The sequence below is a fragment of the Podarcis raffonei genome, chromosome 2 (assembly GCF_027172205.1).
Source record: "Podarcis raffonei isolate rPodRaf1 chromosome 2, rPodRaf1.pri, whole genome shotgun sequence".
Classification (NCBI taxonomy): Eukaryota; Metazoa; Chordata; class Lepidosauria; order Squamata; family Lacertidae; genus Podarcis; species Podarcis raffonei.
The window spans coordinates 127,158,314-127,178,767 of NC_070603.1; the positions used below are offsets into that span (position 1 = coordinate 127,158,314).

Genomic DNA, 20,454 nt, shown 5'->3' on the forward strand with positions numbered 1-20,454 from the left:
CGTTCCTGCAAGAGGAGCAGCTGCTGCCTTGGACCACCTCAGGCCACACTGGTCCGCCTGGCTGGCAGGTGGCTCTCCAGGGTCTCAAGCAGGGATGGGGGGGGTCTCACCTGGGCCCACCAGGTGATGCCAACAACACAGCTGTGGTCAGGGAAGCCCCATTTTCACAACAGTGTGTGCCGTCAAATAACAGGAGGGTGACTTTTTAAACCTAACCTTGAAAGGACTCTCTCCCTCCCTGGGACCTTTTGTATGCAAATAAGGTGTCCTCACCTCCCCCCCCCCCGCCCAAATGAGCCAAGGCTCTTCCTGTAGCAGAGCAAGTGGTCTGTGCAAGGTGTTAAAACCAGGGATGGGGCAGGGCAGTTAGATGACTCCCCAAATATCCCAAGTCCCCCGCCCCACAGCCTCAAACTAAGGCCAGGAGAATGAACCTGACCGTTTCTCTTCACCGTTTACACAAGCGCCACACATGCAGAGGCTATAAGATTGTAGCAATAAGCAGATACCATGTATCATACTGTTTCCTCTGACTATCCAATATAGAAAACTGTAGAAACTATCACCAAAATTCAATGGTTTGACCGATTTCCTTGGTTCCAATGGTTAATATCTCCTCTGGAAGAGGGGAATCAGGACCCACCCTGCCTCCATAATCCCTTAAACATAGAGGTCACACTCCTTGCTCCTCCATAAGGTGTGAATAGGAGGCAGGAGGCAATCAAGGACAGGACATACCCCAGGCAGAAATCCAGGGATGGTGGATTGAATTCTGATACTTTCAAAGGAGCAGCACAGGAAAGCCTTGGAGCTAGGGGGATGTGTAAAGACTTTTATTGTTCTTGGGAACTTAAGTCCAGGTACTTAAAAGGTGACTAGAACAAGGATGGTGAACAGAGGGTTGGGTGATGGGCTCATGTTTCTACACGCCAAACACTCCTAACTTTGTGACATTTGCGATGTATTGATGATGCTGTTGAAAAAATGTATGCCCCCCCTTCCGTAACAAGGGAAATGGGGAGAGGTCTTAAAAGTCCACGCAGCCCCAGCCCCGGGGTTCCTGATCTTTGTGTGTTTGCGCCTTGTTGCAACAAATAAAGATCAGGTCTGCTGACCGCTCTTTTGCTTCTTGAACTTGGCTGGAGACTCCTTGGGGCTGAGACAGCCTCTTCAGCCCCCTTTCCCCACAACCACCAGGTGGTCTATGGCGGGGTGGGGTGGGCAACTACAGGAGGTCCCTGGCAGAGGCAGGGGTGCTGCTGCAACGACCCCACCCTGGGGAGCCCTCAGCAGCCTCCTGGCAGGCTCTGTGGTCCGGGAGGGCTCAGGTGGAAGGACGACCAGTGGGACCTGGGAGGAGGAGGAAGAGGGGCCTCCTCTCCTTCCTTCCTCCCTTCTTCCTTCTGCAGCTGAGCCTCCATTTGGAGAGCGGGGATGGAATCTCCATATGGGGGTGGGGAGCAGAGGATGGGGAGTTGTATAAGGGCCTCGCCTGGCAATGTGGTGCTGCCCTCCAGTGGCGAGAAAAACCCAGCCCGGTCCTAGAAGCTAGTCCATTTAGGTGTGTGCTCAGGGGAGCTTCAGCTCACAAGCAGGGCACCCCAAAAGGTGCAACTTGCAACCTGTGCATGGCTTGCCAGGCCCAAGGAGAAAAGGGCGGCAGCCTCAGCCTCCAGGTGCCAAAGGACCAGAGGATCGGTTCTCTGAATGCGCAGGATATATTTAGATCCTTAAAAGAGATGGGTGGGAATGTGGGTGAAGAAGAAGCCAAGCTCAACAAGATGGCCAGGATCTTGAGAAGCCGCTCTGAGGCTTCAGCACAGGCCAGAGTCCCAGACCCCCAGCCCAGGGGGTGCCCTCACTGCCAGCCCCACCAGCCTCTGGAAAGGAGGGCCCCCCATGCCCACAGTTGCAGGTCAGCTGCCAAGGCCCCCGACACCCTTTCCATGCCCCTTCCTTCCTTCTTTCCACTGTTACTGGTAGCAAATGTTCTCTGGATGCCTTGCAATTGCACACATCAAAACCAAAGCCATAAACCAAACATTAAAACCATAACCCCTAAGGAAGGCACATAACAGCCTTCCCCCCCCCAGGTGCCCCCCAGGATGTTGTTTTGGAGGGCTGCTCCTGTCAGCCTCATCCGGTTGGGAGATGTTTCCCATACCACCGGGGGGGGGGGGCTGGTTAGGGGAGGCAGCAGATAATTAAAAGTATGTTACAAAAACGCACAGCAGCACCAAAATTCCCACAGCTGAAGATCTGCAACTATACACCTCACAGAAAGGCGTTGAGTCTGAAAAGCCAGAGAAAGCCAAAGTGGGCCTCTCTGCCCTTCATATTCCCTCCGAGGGGAGGGAGCCATGGCAGATTTAAAAGAGTTTAGAACAAGTCACTGTCACAGAGCAAGGGCAGGTGCATGCATCAAAAGCTGACCCACGAAGATGCCAGGAGCAGGGGGGGGGGAGCCCACAGCTAAGGGGTCACTGTGGAGAAGGCTCTCCCACGAGCCACCTACTCACCCCACACATACCAGAACAACTGTTGAGAGCCCTCCTCATTTTAATGCCCAGGCAGGTCTGGGGGAAGGGGTGGTCTCTCAGAGGCCGGGTCCTTTGGAGCTTTAAACACCGCTGGGAGCATCTTGACTCAAGCGCAGGAACTACAGGGCAGCCAACCTCGGCAGGGGGCAGCCCTCAGCCTGTGTCCTGGCCGCAAGGGGAAGTTTGGACTTTAAAGGTCAAGAACCTAAGGCCTGCAGCCCTTAGAATTGGGTGCAGAACAGTCTGGAAGGGCAGGCGATCCCATCTTTTTCCAGTTCAAACCTTAAAGGTAAAGGGCCCCTGACAGTTAAGTCCAGTCAAAGGCGACTCGGGGTTGCGGCGCTCATCTCGCTTTACAGGCTGAGGGAGCCAGGTTGGCTGCAGTTTATCTGGGTCATGTGGCCAGCATGACTAAGCCGCTTCTGGCGAAACCAGAGCAGCACATGGAAACGCCATTTACCTTCCCGCTGGAGCAGTACCTATTTATCTGCTTGCACTTTTGGGCGTGCTTTCGAACTGCTAGGTTGACAGGAGCAGGGACCGAGCAACGGGAGCTCACCCCATCATGGGGATTTGAACCGCAGACCTTCTGATCGGCAAGACCAAGAGGTTCAGTGGTTTAGACCACAGCGCCACCCGCGTCCCTGGTCCCCCTCAAAAGCTTCTCTTCATCCTCCCCTTGGCTTGCCTCCGGGATCTGAGTGTCCCAGTGGTAATAAGGCCCACAAGCTGCCCCCCCCATGGATTCCAATGAAGTAAGAGAAGCAGGTGCCCCTGGACTGAGCCAGTGCCCAACTGCCCACTTCCCTCCACAACACCCCGCACTTTGCCTGCTGTGAGATGAGCACTGCCTCTCCCTGCGCAGGGATGGCCCTTAGGGACCAAGCACCCGAGTCCCCTGCCTCCGTCTGGCATCTCCAAGGAGGATGCAAGCTAAGGAGCAGAAGGCATGTTGAGACTGAGGACTGGAGGGGGGGGTGCAGCTTTCAACAAAGTATCTGACCAAAGACACCCACACACCCACACCCAGTAAGCTTAGGAGTCCTGGAATCAGCGGGTCAAGGACTGGTTAAGTTAGTCGCAAGCAGAGTGTAGGAAAAAGAGGATGGGATGTAGAAAGTGGGGTTCTCCAAGGATCCAGAACAGGGCCTCTGCTTGGTGAGCAGAGAGGTGGCCACATCTGCCCTGGATACTGTAGAGCTGGAAAAGGTCTGTAAAAGGGGGCAAAAGAAATTATGGGGGGGGGGATGAAGCAGCTCCCCCAAGAGGAAAGGCGGCAGCATTGGGGACTTTTTAGCTTGGGAAAAAGTATATTATGTGTCATCCAAGGAAGCGGAGGTATTTCTTGCAGCAATAGATCTTCAAATGCATAACGCTTGGAAATGGTTTGTCAACAATTTTATCTTTTTCTGATCACCTACAATGGCCCAGTGTGTATGAACTTACAACAACCAGCTCTTCGGTCACTAGTGACTCTTCTGTTTTTTCTCCATCTGCAAAATTTTCAGAAGTATCAGCTTCCTCACAACCAACGACAGTGTTTGCTTCCTCTTCTGTGTACTTTATGCAGCCAACAGTGTGCCAGTTCTTTCTTCTGCTGTTACCCATTTCTCAGTGTGTTTCCAGAAAGAGTGAAGCCACCTCTTCTGACATCTCCCTGTTCAAGCTGGAAGGTGTGCGGAGGAATATGATAAAGGGTCTGGAAACCAAGCCTTACGAAGAACACTTGAGGGGATTGGACACGCTTAGCCTGGAGGAGACTGAGAGGAGATATAATGGCCATCTTCAAATATCTCAAGGGCTGCCGCATGGAAGATGGAGAAAGCCTGCTGTCTCCCGCTCTGGAGGGTAGGACTCGAACCAGGAGCTTCAAGTGACAAGAAAGGAGATTCCGAATAAACATCAGGAAGAACTTTCTGACAGCTAGAGCTGTTTGATAGTGGAACAGAGGTTTCTTAGCAGAGGTTGGGCGGCCAGCTGCAGGACACCACTTGGCCTTTCCTCACACATTTGTGAATCAATATAAAGTCATAGGTTTTCCTTCAGCTGACCCTGTTTTTGGCAGACAGGCGCTTCTGACAGCAAGAGCTACTTGACCGTGGAAGGGTGGTGGCGGGCTCTCCTTCCTTGGAGCTTCCAAAGCAGAGGTTGGACGGCCGCCTGTCATGGATGCGAAGAATCGTGCATTGCAGGGGGCTGGACTAGATGACCCTTGGGGGCCCCTTCCGATTCTCAGGTCAGCGGGATATTCCGGGGCTTAGGCATTACGGTGCTGATGATCCCCCTTGGCCTCGAGGGCGCCTCCTCCTCCTCCTCCGGCCGCCCAGAGGCTCCTCCCCTCCGGCGTCAGAGGCTCCGCCCCCTCCTCACGGGCTTCCCGCCCCTTCTTCCCAGGCCTCCTCCTCGCCCATCCCCCGCCGACCCCGCGGCCTCCTTCTCTCCCTGGCGGAAGCGCCCGGGCGGGTGGGCGTCCCCCGTTCCCGGCTCCGGCCGCCCCGGTGGGAAGCGAAGGCGAAGCGGCGGCCCGGCGACCGACCTCGCGCTCCGCCTGAGGTAAACTGAGGCGGCGGCGGTGAGGAGAGGCACTGCGGCTGCGCAGTGGAGGGGCCGAGGGGAGGAGCCTCCGCCACCTCGCGCGCCCCTCGGGCCGGCGAAAACCCCGCCCCTCTACGTCAGTCCAGCAGCGGGGGAAGCCACGCCCACGTCCTCGCCTCGTGCGCGCAGACGCAGCGGCCGCAGGCGGGACGGCGGGACTCCCCGCCACATGACGGAGCCCCGCCGCGCTACAGGGTGAAGCGCCGCGAGACCTATGGCTATAGGGGGCATATACAAGTTTGATTATTAGTAATAGCAATAATAATAATAATAATAACATGCATACGATAGTGGGGGCAGGTAAGCCTGCCCCACATAATTGATCACAAGAATGGCAATGCCCATCAGTTTTTTGGGGGTGGCCCCCTCAAATATTTGATGGGGGCGTGAGCGCTGTGCTCCCAATGAAATCCTACCCCCACATGACCCCGGGGGGGGGGGGAGAAGCACCTCTGCCTCTGCCCTGGCCCGTCCTCTGAGTTTGCCCAAAGCGTAAGGCATCTTTATTGCGAAATCGCCATAAGGCACTTAGACGGATGGCATTCCTACTATTACGACTAATCAGAGCAATCTTAGTAATACTCATGGTGTAGGGGAGGCAGGGTCCCCCTGTCCGGGTCCCCCCCCCCAGTGCTGCTGCATGGCTGCGAAATTTGCCCATTTGGGGGCTGGCCTTCCGCTTTGAAGTGGGGAGCCTGATGCCAAGGCATGAAAAGGTAACCAGCTGAACTTAGCAGCTTTGCCCTTTACCTACTTCCCCAAAGTATTTGACGCTATTAGGCATGGGGGGATCCAAATGAGGTGTGCCAATGGCGAAAACATCCCCCTCCCCCCCCAAAAAAATCTCAGCCTCATTGGTTCCTTCCGAGGGGCCTGACTGAAGAAGTCCCTGCCAGGGAAGGGGGGACAGGTCCCTCCGGGGCCCACTTGAAGAGGGGCCCTGGGGCCACCTGGGAGGGGTGGGGGGCACAAAAGGCCGCCTTCCCTGGCCAGGAAGGGAGCCAGCAGCGCCAGCCTCCATCTTGGCAGGGGCTGCAGAAAAAGATGGGCCCCGCTTGGCCTCTCCCTCCAAAGGGCTCCTGAGACAGCAGGAAGGGAGAGTAGGGCAGCCCCACAACTGGGACGAGGAGGGGCTGGCGCTCCCCACAAGCTCAAAAGGGACTCCAAGAATCAGCCCTGGCATCACACGGGACTCGGGTGCGAGAGAGTCACCCACCCGGCCACCCAGGCCTCTCGGAAGGGCAGTTCTTCTTGGCTTTGCATCCTTTCTTGCCCCCAACCATTTTTCCCCGGGGAGCGGCCTCCCTAGATGGCCCTCCCTTGAACTACAACTCCCATCATCACCCACGTGGCCAGCCTGGCAGGGGCTGGTGTAAGCTGCCCTCCCCAAAATGGCGGGAGGGTGCCAGGCAGGGGGGCATCGCCCAGCACCCCGTCTCCCTCTCTCCATTTGATCACCCAACAGGGGCAGACCAGGTGCATAGATTCCTGAGATACGCAAGGTGCCTATCCCTAACCCTGCCCTTTGGAACTCCCTGCCTCTTGAAATCCAACAGACACCTTCATGAGACTCTCTGCAGAGCCTGCTGAAAACATTTTTGTAGACAAGCTCAGAAAGTAGAGGTTATTTTAACCTGTTTTAGTACGTATTCTAACTTTTGTAGGGTTGTGATTTCCCCCAAATTTTGCTTGTTTTCTCTTTCTGTAAATGGCTGAGGTTTTTTTCAATCAAATGGTGTGTAAATTTCATTAAATTTTGTATTTCTTATATTGTATGTTTATGTTGTGAACCACCCTGATATCTACAGGTGGAGGGTATAATAATAATAATAATAATAATAATAATAATAATAATAATAATCAGGAGTTGGGCTTCAAACCCCCACCAAGCTCCATAAATATGGGGGAGGGTCCACTCTGCCATCTCCCCCCCACCAGCAATGCCCTTTTACCTAACAGAGAGCCCTTTTTAAAAAAAACCCTAAGCAAATTGAATTTTACATGCTGTCAGCTTGTCAGATTTTGCTGAAAAATGAAGATCAGCTCTTTTTTTGAGGGGGGAGGCAACTTAGACAGTTCCCTTCCAACTTGACAATGCGATGATTCTATGATTCTACAATCTTTGCATACGGCTTGGTTCTAATAAGCCTCCGAACAAGAGTTTTACCGGAACGTTGAAACGTAAAACAGGCAGTTGAAAACAGTCGGGGAAATGCTTAAAATCGTCAGCGAGCGGAAATATGAAAAGACGTGTCTGGGTGGGCTTGCCTGAATGAAAACGTTGGCAGCAGGCGCTGGAAAGAGTCCCCGAAAGTCTCTTCTTTGCTTCCTGGCCCTGAGAGCCCCCAGCCCTTTTGCAAGCTGCCTAAGCCAGTGGGCACCTTCTCCTCATGTGGCCAGGAGTTCCACCAGTTAACTGGGAGAAATGCTGCCTTTTCTCCCTCTGAACTTCACCCCCAGCGGCTTTTTGGGGGCAGCTGCCCTCGCACTCGCCTCCGCATGCTCCCCGCTCGTAATTTCCATCCCTTCGCTTTCAGGCGCAGCCTTGGCCCACTTGCCCTAAGGCGCTTCCCTGCAGCTTCGAGCAGCAGGCAGAAAGAGCCAGGCCCTCCTGAGGCAAACACCGGGGGGGGGGGGAGCAGGTTGGCAACACAATCTTGCCCCCAGAGGGCAAAGCAATGCCAGAGATGGCCCAAGGAACCACCACCGCCATTCTTATTTATTAAATTTATATCCTTGCCTTCATCCCATCTCCACAGGCAGGTGAAAATCACCCAGCGTCACCCCCCCCCCCCCGCAGCCCAGTCCAGTCCTCCACACCCCCTAGCCAGAAACTCAGGCGCCCTCCTTGGCTGACCCTGTGTGATTGCATTCCGAAGTGCAGCAAGCGGGTTTCAGAAATGCCCCACGGAAGGGGGCAGGAGGAGGGTCCACAACCTCCCAAGCAGCGTTAGAAATTAGCCAGGCGCCAGGCGCATTTGGCGACTGGCACGGGTCCAATTCTGGCCACGTAGCGATCTCAGGATGCCAGGTGGCGACAGGGAAAAACAGAATGATCTCTTAGAGAAGGAGCTGAAATGTTTTTCTCAAAGCTTAAATTTATTCTGAATTATTATTTCTGATGTTTAGAGGTGTGCCAGCCGCTTTGAGATTTGTTTGTTAAAATATAAAGCAGTACAGAAATGATGTTATTCGTAATTATGATATCATTGCTAACAACCACAACAAAAAAAGGCGCCTAGACGTTCAATTGTGGCAACCATAGCCCAGGTTTCAGGTGCCATTTGGCAATGAGATTATATATATCTGAGATTCCAACCGCCCTTCATGAATTGGCCTGAAGAGGTGCCAGGCTGGTGCTTGTGGCTGCCCCCCCGAGCCCCCCCTTGCGCTCCCTTTTTCTTTTCCATTCTTTCTCCACCTGCTAGAAGGCCAATTCAGGATGGAGAAGCCTGTAAGGCGCCACCAGCTTTGGGTGGGTGGGTGGGTGGGGGACACATAGAAGGAGGGAGGGGGCTAGGGACCTGGGTGCGAGTGGCGCTGCCTGCCCCCTTGCTCCCCAAGTCCAACAAGGAAGAGCCACAGGCCAGGAAATGGTGGCAGAGAGGGGAACAGCCCCCCCCCCGCAACGTAAAAATGCCAAGCTCCCACACACATTGCTTTTGAGAAAAGGACTGGCTGTCGATATGCAAATGGCATGCAAATGCGAATCTGCTCCCAGCTCGAGGTGCCAATCAGATCTGGAGGCATGCAGATCCCTTCTCCACAAGCTCATTAAATCATCTTCAGGGATGCTTGCCAAAAAATCTCCCCCCCCCCCCCCGGACACACATCAAGAGGGGAACATGTGGCTTCGGCCCAGGAAAAGCGAAGTTTTTTGGGGACCTCTCCAAGGAAGGCTGTTTCCCCAGCAGGCGAAAGGAAGCACCCAACCTCTGCTGGTCACATGAGGCAGAGCCCCCACAAGGTCACCTGGACACCCCCCCCCCCAGGACAGGGGTGCGGATCCTGCCAAAGCACACTGTTAACCCTTCAGCTGCCTGCCAGCCACCACAGAGGTGTCCCAGGCCTCATCTCTGTCCTGGAGACCCCCACGCCACCTTTCCATCCTCTTTCTGTTGCTGTGCAAATGATATGCAAACGGAGAGCGGCAGAAGCCACTGGGCAGCACCATCTTGTTGGGGGCAAGCAGGAAGGAGTTGCACCACTGTAGACACAACCAGAACGCCCCCCCCCCACCTGGAAGAAAGGCCCTGGGTGGTCTCCCAAGGAGAAAACTCGGGGCGGAAGAGAAGTGGCCACCCTCCTCTCGTCAAGTCATTCCTGGGGGATTGGGACCTGCACCCCCAAACAACTGTGCTATGGGTCAACCACAGAGGGGGCAGCCTCAGTTCCTGGAAGTGGCAGCAGAGGACACGCCAGCAAGGGAGGGGGCTTGGGGTGCCCCCTTCCTCCTCAGGCCACCCGATGGGAAGGTGGGGGTGTGGAGAAGCCGGACCTTCCTGTCTTGGGGGGGGAGAAGGAGGTCTTGGCGGGTGTGTGTGGCTGGGGGGGGGGGACAGCAGCTCCCTGCAGTGCAGCATCACACTCTGGGAATGTGCTTCTTGCTGAAACAGCCCCCCCACCACCCCAGCATCCCTCTGACAGGGTTGCCTAGCAACATCACGCCCCCTCTCCTGCCACAGGAAGAGAAGGGAGGCCTCCGGGTGCCAAGCGAGGGGTCCCAGAGCCCCCCCCCGCCCCCGGAGAAGCCCCTTCCTCTTTGACACAAGGACTGGGAACAGAGAGCAATACACACACACACACACCCGGGTCACTCTCTCCCCGTCCCCCACGCATCACTTGGTGTGGGATCCTGATACACTGCTCCCCCCACCATCCTTTCAATGGCACAACCACAAAATATATGCATTAAAGTGTCTGCCAGGCGCACTGCAGCCCCTTCCCACAAAATGCTGCCCTCACCCACTTTGCCCCCCTGCCTGTCCTGGTGCTCCACTAACTCCCCCCCCCAATGGCTGAGAGGGGGTCTGCCCCACAGGAGAGGCAGGCACAGATTGAGGCTTCCAGGCCTCTGAGCATGGGCAGAGTAGGAGTTAGGAACCTGCAGGTGCGCGGAGCAGTATCCAGGTGTGGCAGGAGCCTCTGTTCCCTGACCACTGGTCCTGCTGGCTGCTGAGGGTCCAGCCGCCACGTGAGGGCCACAGGAGGGGGTGGCGCAGCTGGCAGTGGGAGGGGGCACTCAGGAAACCCCCAGGACCCTATTCGGACTCCCATCCCGAGCTAGCCATCATGGTGTGCTCAGCAATTGGAGGGGGGGCGCATTTGGCGGATGGGACCACATGGCAGTGCCAACCCTGACCCTTTGCACGGCAGGAAGTGGGATCGCCAGAGAGGGCTAGTTTTTGGGGGGTGAATTTGAGGGTTGAGGTGGAAGGAGAAGAAAGACCAAGCTATGGGTCAAGCAGGGGCCTTCAAGGATGCAGGCAGGAGGAAGGGGCCCACTCTGTCAAGGGAGGACGGCAGATGTGAGCAGCATGGGGGGGGCAAGAAGAGCTATAAGACACCCCCTTACAGGCCTCCGTCTCAGGCAGACCCCCCCCAGCTCAGCATCTGCGAGGAGCAGAGGGGATCCCGGGCCTCTGGTGGTGATGGCGGGGGCCTCGCTCGGCCTCCTCTCCCCACAGAGAGGTGCTGGGGGCGGGAGGAGCTGCGCTCCCTGCCCCCCAACCCACGAAGGCCTTCCCGGGAAGGTCTGGGATCCAGCGCTAGGATGACGCCTCCCTGCCCCCTCCGCCGCACGTGGAGACCTAAGCGGGCCGCGGGCCAGACGGGGGTGGAGGGGGGGCACCTGTCCCCCCCAAGTTCCAGCCGCCCCCCACCCGCCTTGCCCGCCAGGCCCCAGGACGACCCCCAAGATACACAAAATAATCTCCAGCCTGCAGCCCCCCACCCCCACTCCGCGCGCCCCGTCAATCCTAGCCCACGCCAGCCTCGCTCCGGATTCACCGCTGCATCCCCCGAAAATGGGGCGCGGGCTGGGTGGACCTGGCCGGGGGCGGCGAGCTTCCCCCCCCCTCACCCCCCCCCGACACACACACATCCGCGCGCGCGCCCGTACCTCGGAAGGGGGCATAGGACATGGTGCCTTCAGCCTCTGCCTGCGCGCTCGCGGCTCATGGACCAGCCGGGGAGGGGGTCGGCCGGCCCGGCAGGGGAAAGGGAGCGGGAGCCGCGGGGAGGGGGCTCGGCCCGGCAGGAGGAGGAGGAGGAGGCGGCGGGCGGGGGGGGCGCCGGGCCTGCCTGCCTGCCTCCCCCGCACTGCGCCCCCGCCCGCCCGCCCGCCCGCCCGCCTGTTGGCGGCGCCTCCCCGGCTGGTCCTGATGCGAGAGGATGTCGCCGCTGGTCCTGATGCGAGAGAGGATGCGGGCGAGGATGCAGGCGGCGGCCGCGGAGGAGGAGGAGGAGGAGGAGGATGCTGGCGCGGAGGCTGCGGCGCGCACAGGCTCCCTCTCGCCGCCGCCGCCGCCGCCGCTGCTGCTCTTCGCTCCTCCTCGCTCCTCGCCTTGCCGCCTCCTCCTTCCTCTTCCTCCTCCTCCTCCGGCAGCCGCCTCAGCATCACAGCCCGGCCGGCCGCGCAGAGGAGCAGCAGCAGCAGCAGCAGCAGCGCATCTCCGCCGCGTCGCCGCAGGAGCGCTGCCCACTCTTAAAGGCGCCCGCCGGCAGCAGCTGCTGCTGCATTTGGAGGGGGGGCACCGGGGCCGCTGCGGAGGGCAGGAAAGGCGAGGTGGCGGGGGAGAGGGGGGTGTCTCACGGTGCCCCCCATCACGCTGGATCCACCACTCTCCCGGCATGACTCCCCCTCCATCACAGGGCACCCCCAGCTTGCAATTTTTAGGTGTGGTGGGAGAAGAAGGCAGTGTCCGATGCGGGGGTTACTACTTTCAACCTTCCCCACGTGGGGACACCCCCATTCTTATCACCCAGGGTGCAAAGGCTCCGCACAGCTCCCCCCCCATCCCAAGGCGCATTTGGAGGGGGGTGCGGTGGCTTTGCTAGGCCCTGCTCACTCCTTCCTCCACCTCCTGACCCAGCCACACAGAGCAGAGGCCTGTTGCACTGGCCCCTCCATCCCCACAGCAAGCTGGAAAAGCAGGACCCTCATGGGCCCATTTTACAGATAGGGAGGACTGAGGCTTCTGGGACCTCTGGGGTCATGTGCACTCTCTTGTCAGCTGGGCTAGTTGTAGCCTACAGACAACCCTGTAGTGTAGGCCAACCCTGCAGGCGCAGCAGGACCTCCTTGCAAGAGCCATGTTTGTGATGGGGGGGCTCAGGTCCCTAGGAAATCATCCTATGGGAGCCATGCAAGTGAGTAGGGGGTGGCTCATCTTATTTCACCTTCTGTTGGGTGGAACGAGAGGGTTCTGGCAGAAACTATTTGATGGATAAGCAGGAGAAGATATATTAAAGTTAATTTATCTCTCACATGAGAGGTTTAGAGCCTTGGCCTTTCTGAGTTAAACTATTCCCATCCCTTTGCAGAGTAGAAACAGAAACTTGAGAAGAAATGAGGAAATTCTGGGAACTTATTTATAATGAGTTAAAAAAAATATTTAAATACACTTTCCCTAAAAGACCAGAGGCCTTCTTACTAGGAATAATTGGGGAGGAAATTAAAAAAGAAGATAAAACACTATTCCAGTATGCTACAGTCGTGGCTAGAATGTTAATTGCATAAAATTGGAAAAGTCCAAACACCCCAACGATCAGAGATTGGCAAATAAAATTATTCAAATAGGTTGAATTAGCAAAAATGACACAAAAAATCAGAAACCAAAAAAATACAAAGTTTATTAGTGACTGGAATAAATTTATGGTATACATTGAAGGGAATGATAGAAACTTAAAAACTATAGCAGGTTTGATATAAATCTTACGATGTGCAAACCATTAACAATTAATAGCTGCAGGAAAAAGAAAGAATTTTTATTAAGAAGCCCGAAATTGGGAGGAAAGGAGGTCAATAGGTGTGTAGAGGAAAGATTTAAATATCTAAAGATATAAAGACTCAAGGAAGAAGACAAAGAACTGTAATGGAAACTGATGTTATTTTTGTGTTATGTTTGGATATTTCTTTTGAAATTGTTGATTTGTTTTTTTTCCTTTTGGTTATTTAAATGAATCTCAATAAAAAGAAATTAAAAAACAAAACAAAACTATTCCCATCCCTTTGCAGAGTAGAAACAGAAACTTGAGAGTAGATTGCTTAGCTTTAAATGTACTTGGAGTCGCGCCCTTTTCCACCTGCAAAAGTAATCAGACTGTGTAGTAAGTACAAGAAAACACGTTTACTCACATGTAGGTCTTGGCAGGATTCAGCGAACAACATGGTACCGGGCAGACAGTGATGCTTGTACAGTAAGTGACCCTACAGACTCAAAGAACCGAGGCTGTCAAGCAGCTCAGTGACCTTTGGCTTTTGACTTAGAAGAAACAATACATTTTCTGCTCTCTGGGTTGTAGGAGGATTTTCCTAATTCCTTGACCTCCACACCCTTGCTTAAATACTGGAGAACTATGTGTGTAATCTTGGCCACTCTTTCTTGCAATAAGCAAGTCATCTACAAATGCCAGTACATAGGGAAAGGGCCCATTTTTGCATCTGCTGTACAAACACGTGTCTGTGTGGCTTGTGTGTGCCCTGGCTGTGTGAACATGCTGTACAATGTCTCATTCCATGCCCAGCAGCCTGTTTAAGACCACAGAGGCCCTTCTGAAGATTGCGTACTAAATGGGCTTCATTTGGTTCAACAAAACTTTTGTCCTGGCCCCTCACTGCTTTTTCCTCCTGCACCCCTAGCTATGCCACTGACTACATAGATGGTGCTGATCTCTCCTGTTTTGAAGTCCAACATTCTGTAGCCTTTGCCTCCAGAAGCATATCCTAAGGGAATGACTACTTCTGCCCTTCTTGTTATTTCTAACCTCTCTTGCAAGCCTGAGCTCATTCTGAGTTTTAGCCCGCCTGACGTTTACCCTGCAACTGTTGGCTACTCGTGTCTACTCCTCCTTTGTGATTTCCCCTTTCTTCCATTTCTTACACATTCCCTTCTTAACTCTCAGCTCATCTGTAAGCTCCTTATGCAGCCACACCGGTTTCCTTAGCTGCCTCCCAATTTTCTTTCTTGATGGAATTGTCTGCATTTGGCCCTTCAGGATTTCACCTTTAAGAAACTCCCATCCATCTTGGACTCCCTTCTCTTTGAGTATTTCTGACCATGGGATCTCACCCAGTAGCTCCTTCAGCTTCCTGGAATTGTCCTTCTTAAAGTCCAGATTCCTTGTCAATTACCCTCAGCTTTCCCTTGCCTCTGAGATGCATGTTAAATAAAAGGACACATTCTTTTTTTTTTAATAAATTTTATTAATTTTCATCCAATTATACATTTTATCCCAAATACAACAAATTATGACTGTTTTGGACTTCCTTCAGCGTCTCTGACAATCATCCATATTTATACCTTTAATACACATTCCCTTCTTTCGTATTGCCAATGTTCCTCCTTACTCCCATTATTTCTAATAAACAATACTTATTTGTTTTTTACAGTGCCTCTTGAAATCCCACTAGCATTGTGTTAACACCACATGTATTTTTCAGATAGTCCACAAATTTTCCCCAGTCCTCGATGAACTTTTGATCTTTAATATATCTAATTTTCCCAGTTAATTTATCCAGTTCCGCATAGTCTGTCAATTTTAATCTCCATTCTTCTATCGTCGGTATCTCCTCTTGTTTCCACTTCTGGGCCAACAGGATTCTGGCAGCCGTTACAGCATATTGGAAAAGCTTGCAGTCCTTTCTTCTTATGTCCTTTCCTACAATTCCTAAAAGAAAAGCTTCAGGTTTTTTCACAAAAGTATATCTTAACATTTTTTTCATCTCATTATATATCATTTCCCAAAAGCTTTTCACTTTCTTACATTCCCACCACTGATGAAAGAACGTCCCTTCTTTTTCTTTGCATTTCCAACATTTGTTATCAACCTTATACATCTTTGCTAATTTTACAGGTGTCATGTACCATCTATAAAACATTTTCATCACATTCTCTTTCAGTAACGTACATGCCGTAAATTTTATATTCTCTTTCCACAATTTTTCCCATTCCTCAAATTGAATATTGTACCCAAAATCCTTTGCCCACTGTATCATTACCGATTTAACCTCTTCATCCTTTGTATACCATTCCAACAATATCTTATACATTTTTGACAGAGTTTTATACTCATTATTTATTATGTCTTTTTGGAAAATTGATTCTTTTTCAGCATAACCTTTGTCCTTCAAATCTTTTTTAAATGTTTCATTTACTTGAAAATAATGCAGCCAATCATATATATACTCTTTAACTTGTTCATATGGCTTCAATTTCCATTTCCCTCCTTCATTGGTTACCAATTCACCATATGTGCCCCATTTTTCTCTCATATTAATCTTCTTAACACTCATTACCTCTAGCGGGGACAACCAATGTGGCACTTTTGGTTCCAATATATTTTTATATCTTTCCCAGACCTCTATTAAAGAACCCCTGAAGATGTGGTTTCCAAATCCTTTGTGAACCCTTTTTTTGTCACACCATAAATACGCATGCCACCCAAATCTGTTATTAAAACCTTCCAGGTCTAATAACTCATTATTTTCTAATTTTATCCATTCTTTTAACCAGCATAAACATGCTGCTTCATAATACAATCTCATATCTGGCAGGGCGAAGCCTCCTCTTTCTTTTACATCCGTCAATAACTTAAATTTTATTCTCGGCTTCTTCCCCTGCCAGATATACCTTGAAATCACTTTTTGCCATTCCCTGAAGGTTCCTGTACCCTTTAGTATGGGTATGGTCTGAAATAAGAACAACATCTTTGGTAGCACCGTCATCTTTATCGTGGATATTCTTCCCCAAAATGATAGTTTCATTCTGGACCACACCTCCAGATCTTTCTTAATTCCCTCCCAAACCGGGATATAGTTGTTTTGATACAAGTCAATATTCTTAGGTGATAACCAAATTCCCAAATATTTAACCTTTTTCACCGCCTCTATCTCAGTTCGTTGCTGCAATAATTCAATCATATTTTGTTCCATATTTTTTGCAATAATTTTAGTCTTTCTCTTATTCAGTCTGAATCCTGCCACCCTCCCAAATTGTTCCATTTCATCTAATACCTCCTTTACACTTTCTAATGGTTCTTCCATAGTCAGTACCAAATCATTGGCAAAGGCTTTAACTTTATACTCATTTAGACCTACTGTTACCCCTTTTATTTGCTTATTTTGTCTAATTGCATTCAAGAAGACTTCCAGAACCGTTATAAATAACAGTGGCGATAATGGGCAACCTTGTCTTGTTCCTTTAGATATTTGTATATCTTCAGTAATAACATTATTCACAATCAGTTTTGCTCTCTGCTCTGTATAGATTGCCTTTATGCCATTGTAAAACTCTTGGCCCACCTCCATATATTCTAAGTTTTTCAACATAAATTCCCAAATCACGTTGTCAAAGGCCTTTTCCGCATCCACAAACATTAAAATTGCTTGTTTATCGCTCCTATCAGACAGATATTCTATAACATTAATTATGTTTCTTATATTATCTCTCATTTGTCTGCCTGGTAGGAAGCCTGCTTGATCTTTATGTATAAGTTTTATTAATATCTTTTTCAGTCTCTTCGCAAGAATTCCTGCAAAAATCTTATAGTCTGTATTCAGTAATGAGATAGGCCTATAGTTCTTAACTTGAGTTAGATCCGAATCTTGTTTTGGGATTAATGTAATATATGCTTCTTTCCACGTTTCTGGAATGTCTCTTTCTTTTAAGATATTGTTCATAACTTCAGTCAACGGGGTCACCAACACATCTTTCATTTCTTTATAATAGCTATAATAGCTAGCTGGTCTTTTTGATCTGTCGGGATCTTCCGCACCATTTTCTCTTTTAGATATCTTTCTATTTTCTTCTTATTATTCCTTTCTTTATTTTTGTATAACTGTTTGTAAAATTCCAAGAATCCTTTCCTTATTTCTTTCGGATCAACTGTCTCTTCTCCATTTATCATAATTTTATTAATTGTGCTCTGCTCCTTTCTTTTTTTAAGTTGCCACGCAAGCCATTTTCCTGATTTATTTGCAAACTCAAAGTTTTTCTGTCTTAACCTTTTAATGTTCCATTCAACTTCTTTATTTATTATCATTGCAAATTGAGTTTGGAGAGTCTTTATTTCCTGCTTTATTTTCAGATTGTTAGGTTTTTTAATCAATTTTTGCTCATTTTCCATAATCTGTCCTAAAATCTCTTTTATCCTTTTCTCTTTGTTATTTTTCCTCAATGAGTTTTGCTGAATAAAAAATCCTCTCATTACTGCTTTTCTTGCGTCCCATACAATGCTCATTTTCGTACCTTTATCAATATTATCCATAAAGTATTCGAATAATTTCTTTTGTGATTTTTCAACCATCTTCTGATCGTCCCATAGATTGTCATTCAATCTCCATCTGAAGGATCTTTCTTCAAAACCTTTTAACTCCAATTCTATAGGATTGTGATCTGAAATCACTTTGGCCTGAATTTCAATTTTTTGGATTCTTGGGGTCAGATCATTCGATACCCAAACTTGATGTATTCTTGACAATGACTGATTCGGTTCTGAATAGTACGTAAATTGCTTCTCCAATGGGTGTCTAAGTCTCCAAATATCAATCAGATTACAATTCTTCATCATCGTAAAAAATGTCTTAGGCAATTTCCCTTCTTTGTTCTTTACTTCTCTTAGTCTATCCATTTCCAATGATACCACACCATTCATATCTCCCATTATTATAATTTTTTGATCCATATATTCAAATAGTTTTTCTTCCAATGATCTATAGAAATCAGTCTTATTTCCATTTGGTGCGTAGATCCCGACAACTATCAACTTTTCGCCTTGCCAATTGATTTGAACAGCTATGATTCTCCCTTCTTCATCTTTAAAGAGTTGGTGAGATTCAATTTTACTTTTGATATATAAGACCACTCCCCTTTTTTTGTCTTTATCTGAAGAGATAAATTTGTTCCCTAGTCTTTTGTTGATCAAAATTTTCCTGTGTCTTTTTGCCACATGAGTTTCCTGTAAACATATAATGTCCAAATTTTTCTTTTTTAAATATTGTTCAATTTTATTGCGTTTCTTCTTATCATTCATCCCATTAATGTTCCAATTCCACAATTTTAACGCCATTCTTCTTTCAATTAAATAAATTTAAATTATTGTCTTACAATCTATCTACCTCTTCTTCTTCCTCTTCGTCCTCTTCTTCTTCTGATTTTTTCCCGTTCTGTTCCTCTTCTTCTCCTAAAACAAGCTCCTCCATTGGTCTTGCTCCTCCTTCTGCTCCCTTGATCTCTTCCTCTCCCGCCTGTAATTCTTTATATCTTCTCGTGAATTTCCCTATTTCCTCGGGGCTTGTCAGTCTTCTTTTCATACCTTTATAAAAGAACGAGACTCCTTCCGGAAATTCCCATCTAAAGTCAATCTTGTTTTTTTTTTGAGGATTTGCACCAGTGGCTTGTAAGCTTCTCTTCGTTTCAACAGTCTTACTTACCTGGCAGGGGAGACACCTTGATCATAAAAGGACACATTCTACTCATGTAAAAACACACTGATCCCCGCGTCCCTCAGTAGCACCTTAGAGACCAACTAAGTTTGTTATTGGTATGAGCTTTCGTGTGCATCTGAAGAAGTGTGTATGCACACGAAAGCTCATACCAATAATAAACTTAGTTGGTCTCTAAGGTGCTACTGGAAGGAATTTTTTGTTTTGTTTCGACTGTGGCAGGAAACTTAGACTAAGGATTAAAACCCTCCTGACTTCAGAACATTCTCATTTTTCATTTACAAGCTGATAGAGACAGAGCCTTACTGTAAGTTCCCTCTCTCTCTGTCAAGCGCCATCTTATTACTTTCAGTGAGTGAAAACAACCAGGGACGTCTTACCCATAGAGGCTAGTGGCGCGGGGCGCCTGGGCGCCAAGTTCTGGAGGGCGCCAGGGAAGAGGCGGAGGCACCTCCCGGCATCAGCACCACAGATATGCTTAAGACGGCCCTGAAAGTAACTTATAAGTATCCTTTTTTTTAATGATATTTATTAGAAGTTTCAAAAATTACAGAAAAAAGAAGAAAAGAAAACAACAAAAAAATTAACAAAACATACATAACAATACATAAAAAAGGGGGGAACATAAAAACCAATACAACAATAACAATAAAAAACACACATCCAATATTCCATATCTTTCTCTTTCATTTACTTGTTTCATCGACTTCCTCACACCTCCCTTTTTGTATTCTAGTTTAGTTATTTGTTTCAGCAAATTCTTTCCATCTTTCTCAATTTTTATTGAGTAATTTATCTTAACAGTCTAACCTATTAATTAGCTCAGCAGATCCTTTCCATCTTCCACTATATTCTGTCGTTCAATTTACCTTAATTTATTTTAACCTTATCTTACCATAAAATACCTTAAAGCTTAAAACTTAATATTTATTTGTACATATCTCCTTATATCATTTCTACTAAAGCCAAATAGTTTCATTCCAACATTTTTCCTAATACTCGTTAATTTTACACTAATTCCCAAAAAATTTTTTAAAAAACTTTCTTCCAATCTTCATCCAACGTCTCTTCTTCCTGGTCTCGGGTCATGTCAGTCCTTCCTGTCCATTCCATCTAGTCCATCAACCTGGTAATCTTATGTCCGAGGCTCTTAAGTCTTTTCCATGTCCCTTCTGCAGATCTTCTTCTTGTTTATACCTGCACTTTACCTTGTCTTTTGTTGATCTCTTTCTTAATTTCTTTCCTTTCTCATTGAGGAGTAGGTCTCGGGGAGACTCCAACTCAAAAATATCTCCGTCTCTCCTCAGCAGATCAGCCCATTCCCCACAGTCCCATTCCCCATAGTCAGCAGTGTAGTCCAGAGAGTATTTAAAAGCATGTTTCAAAGTCCCTCCAAAAGACCCCCCCGGCCCACTCCAGATTCAGTCTTCAATAACAGCGGCTTATGCTCCTGCAGGGCCTCGGGTCTCTCCATTTGTGTTACTTGAGGTTCAACAGCAACCTCCTCCATTATCTTCTGCATTTGCACTTGCCCTGTCAAAACAGGTTCCTGGGTTGGTTCCTGAATGGTTTCTGTGTAAATATTCGCTGTCTGTCCAAAATTTTTGACTGCAACAGTCATCAAATCCATCTTCTCATGCATCTGCTCCAACA

At 49.3% G+C, this 20,454-nt stretch overlaps 2 protein-coding genes across 8 annotated transcripts in view; one reads left to right on the forward strand and one right to left on the reverse strand.

Annotated features, from left to right (window-relative positions):
- SYNGAP1 (synaptic Ras GTPase activating protein 1) overlaps positions 1 to 11,414 on the reverse strand; it is a 50,189-nt gene extending 38,775 nt beyond the window's left edge. For 5 of the 7 annotated variants that reach the window (XM_053380036.1, XM_053380032.1, XM_053380035.1 and 2 more), the window contains exon 1: positions 11,257 to 11,414. In XM_053380036.1, the coding sequence (XP_053236011.1) occupies positions 11,257 to 11,278 (22 nt within the window). In that variant the 5' untranslated portion in view covers positions 11,279 to 11,414. Of the gene's footprint in view, positions 1 to 3,986; positions 4,106 to 11,256 lie in introns of those variants that run through there. The other 2 variants (XR_008329245.1, XM_053380033.1) reach the window with 2 other exon arrangements.
- Positions 1 to 20,454, forward strand: part of LOC128409560 (zinc finger protein 253-like) — a 173,186-nt gene that overhangs the window by 139,059 nt on the left and 13,673 nt on the right. The window lies entirely within an intron of this gene.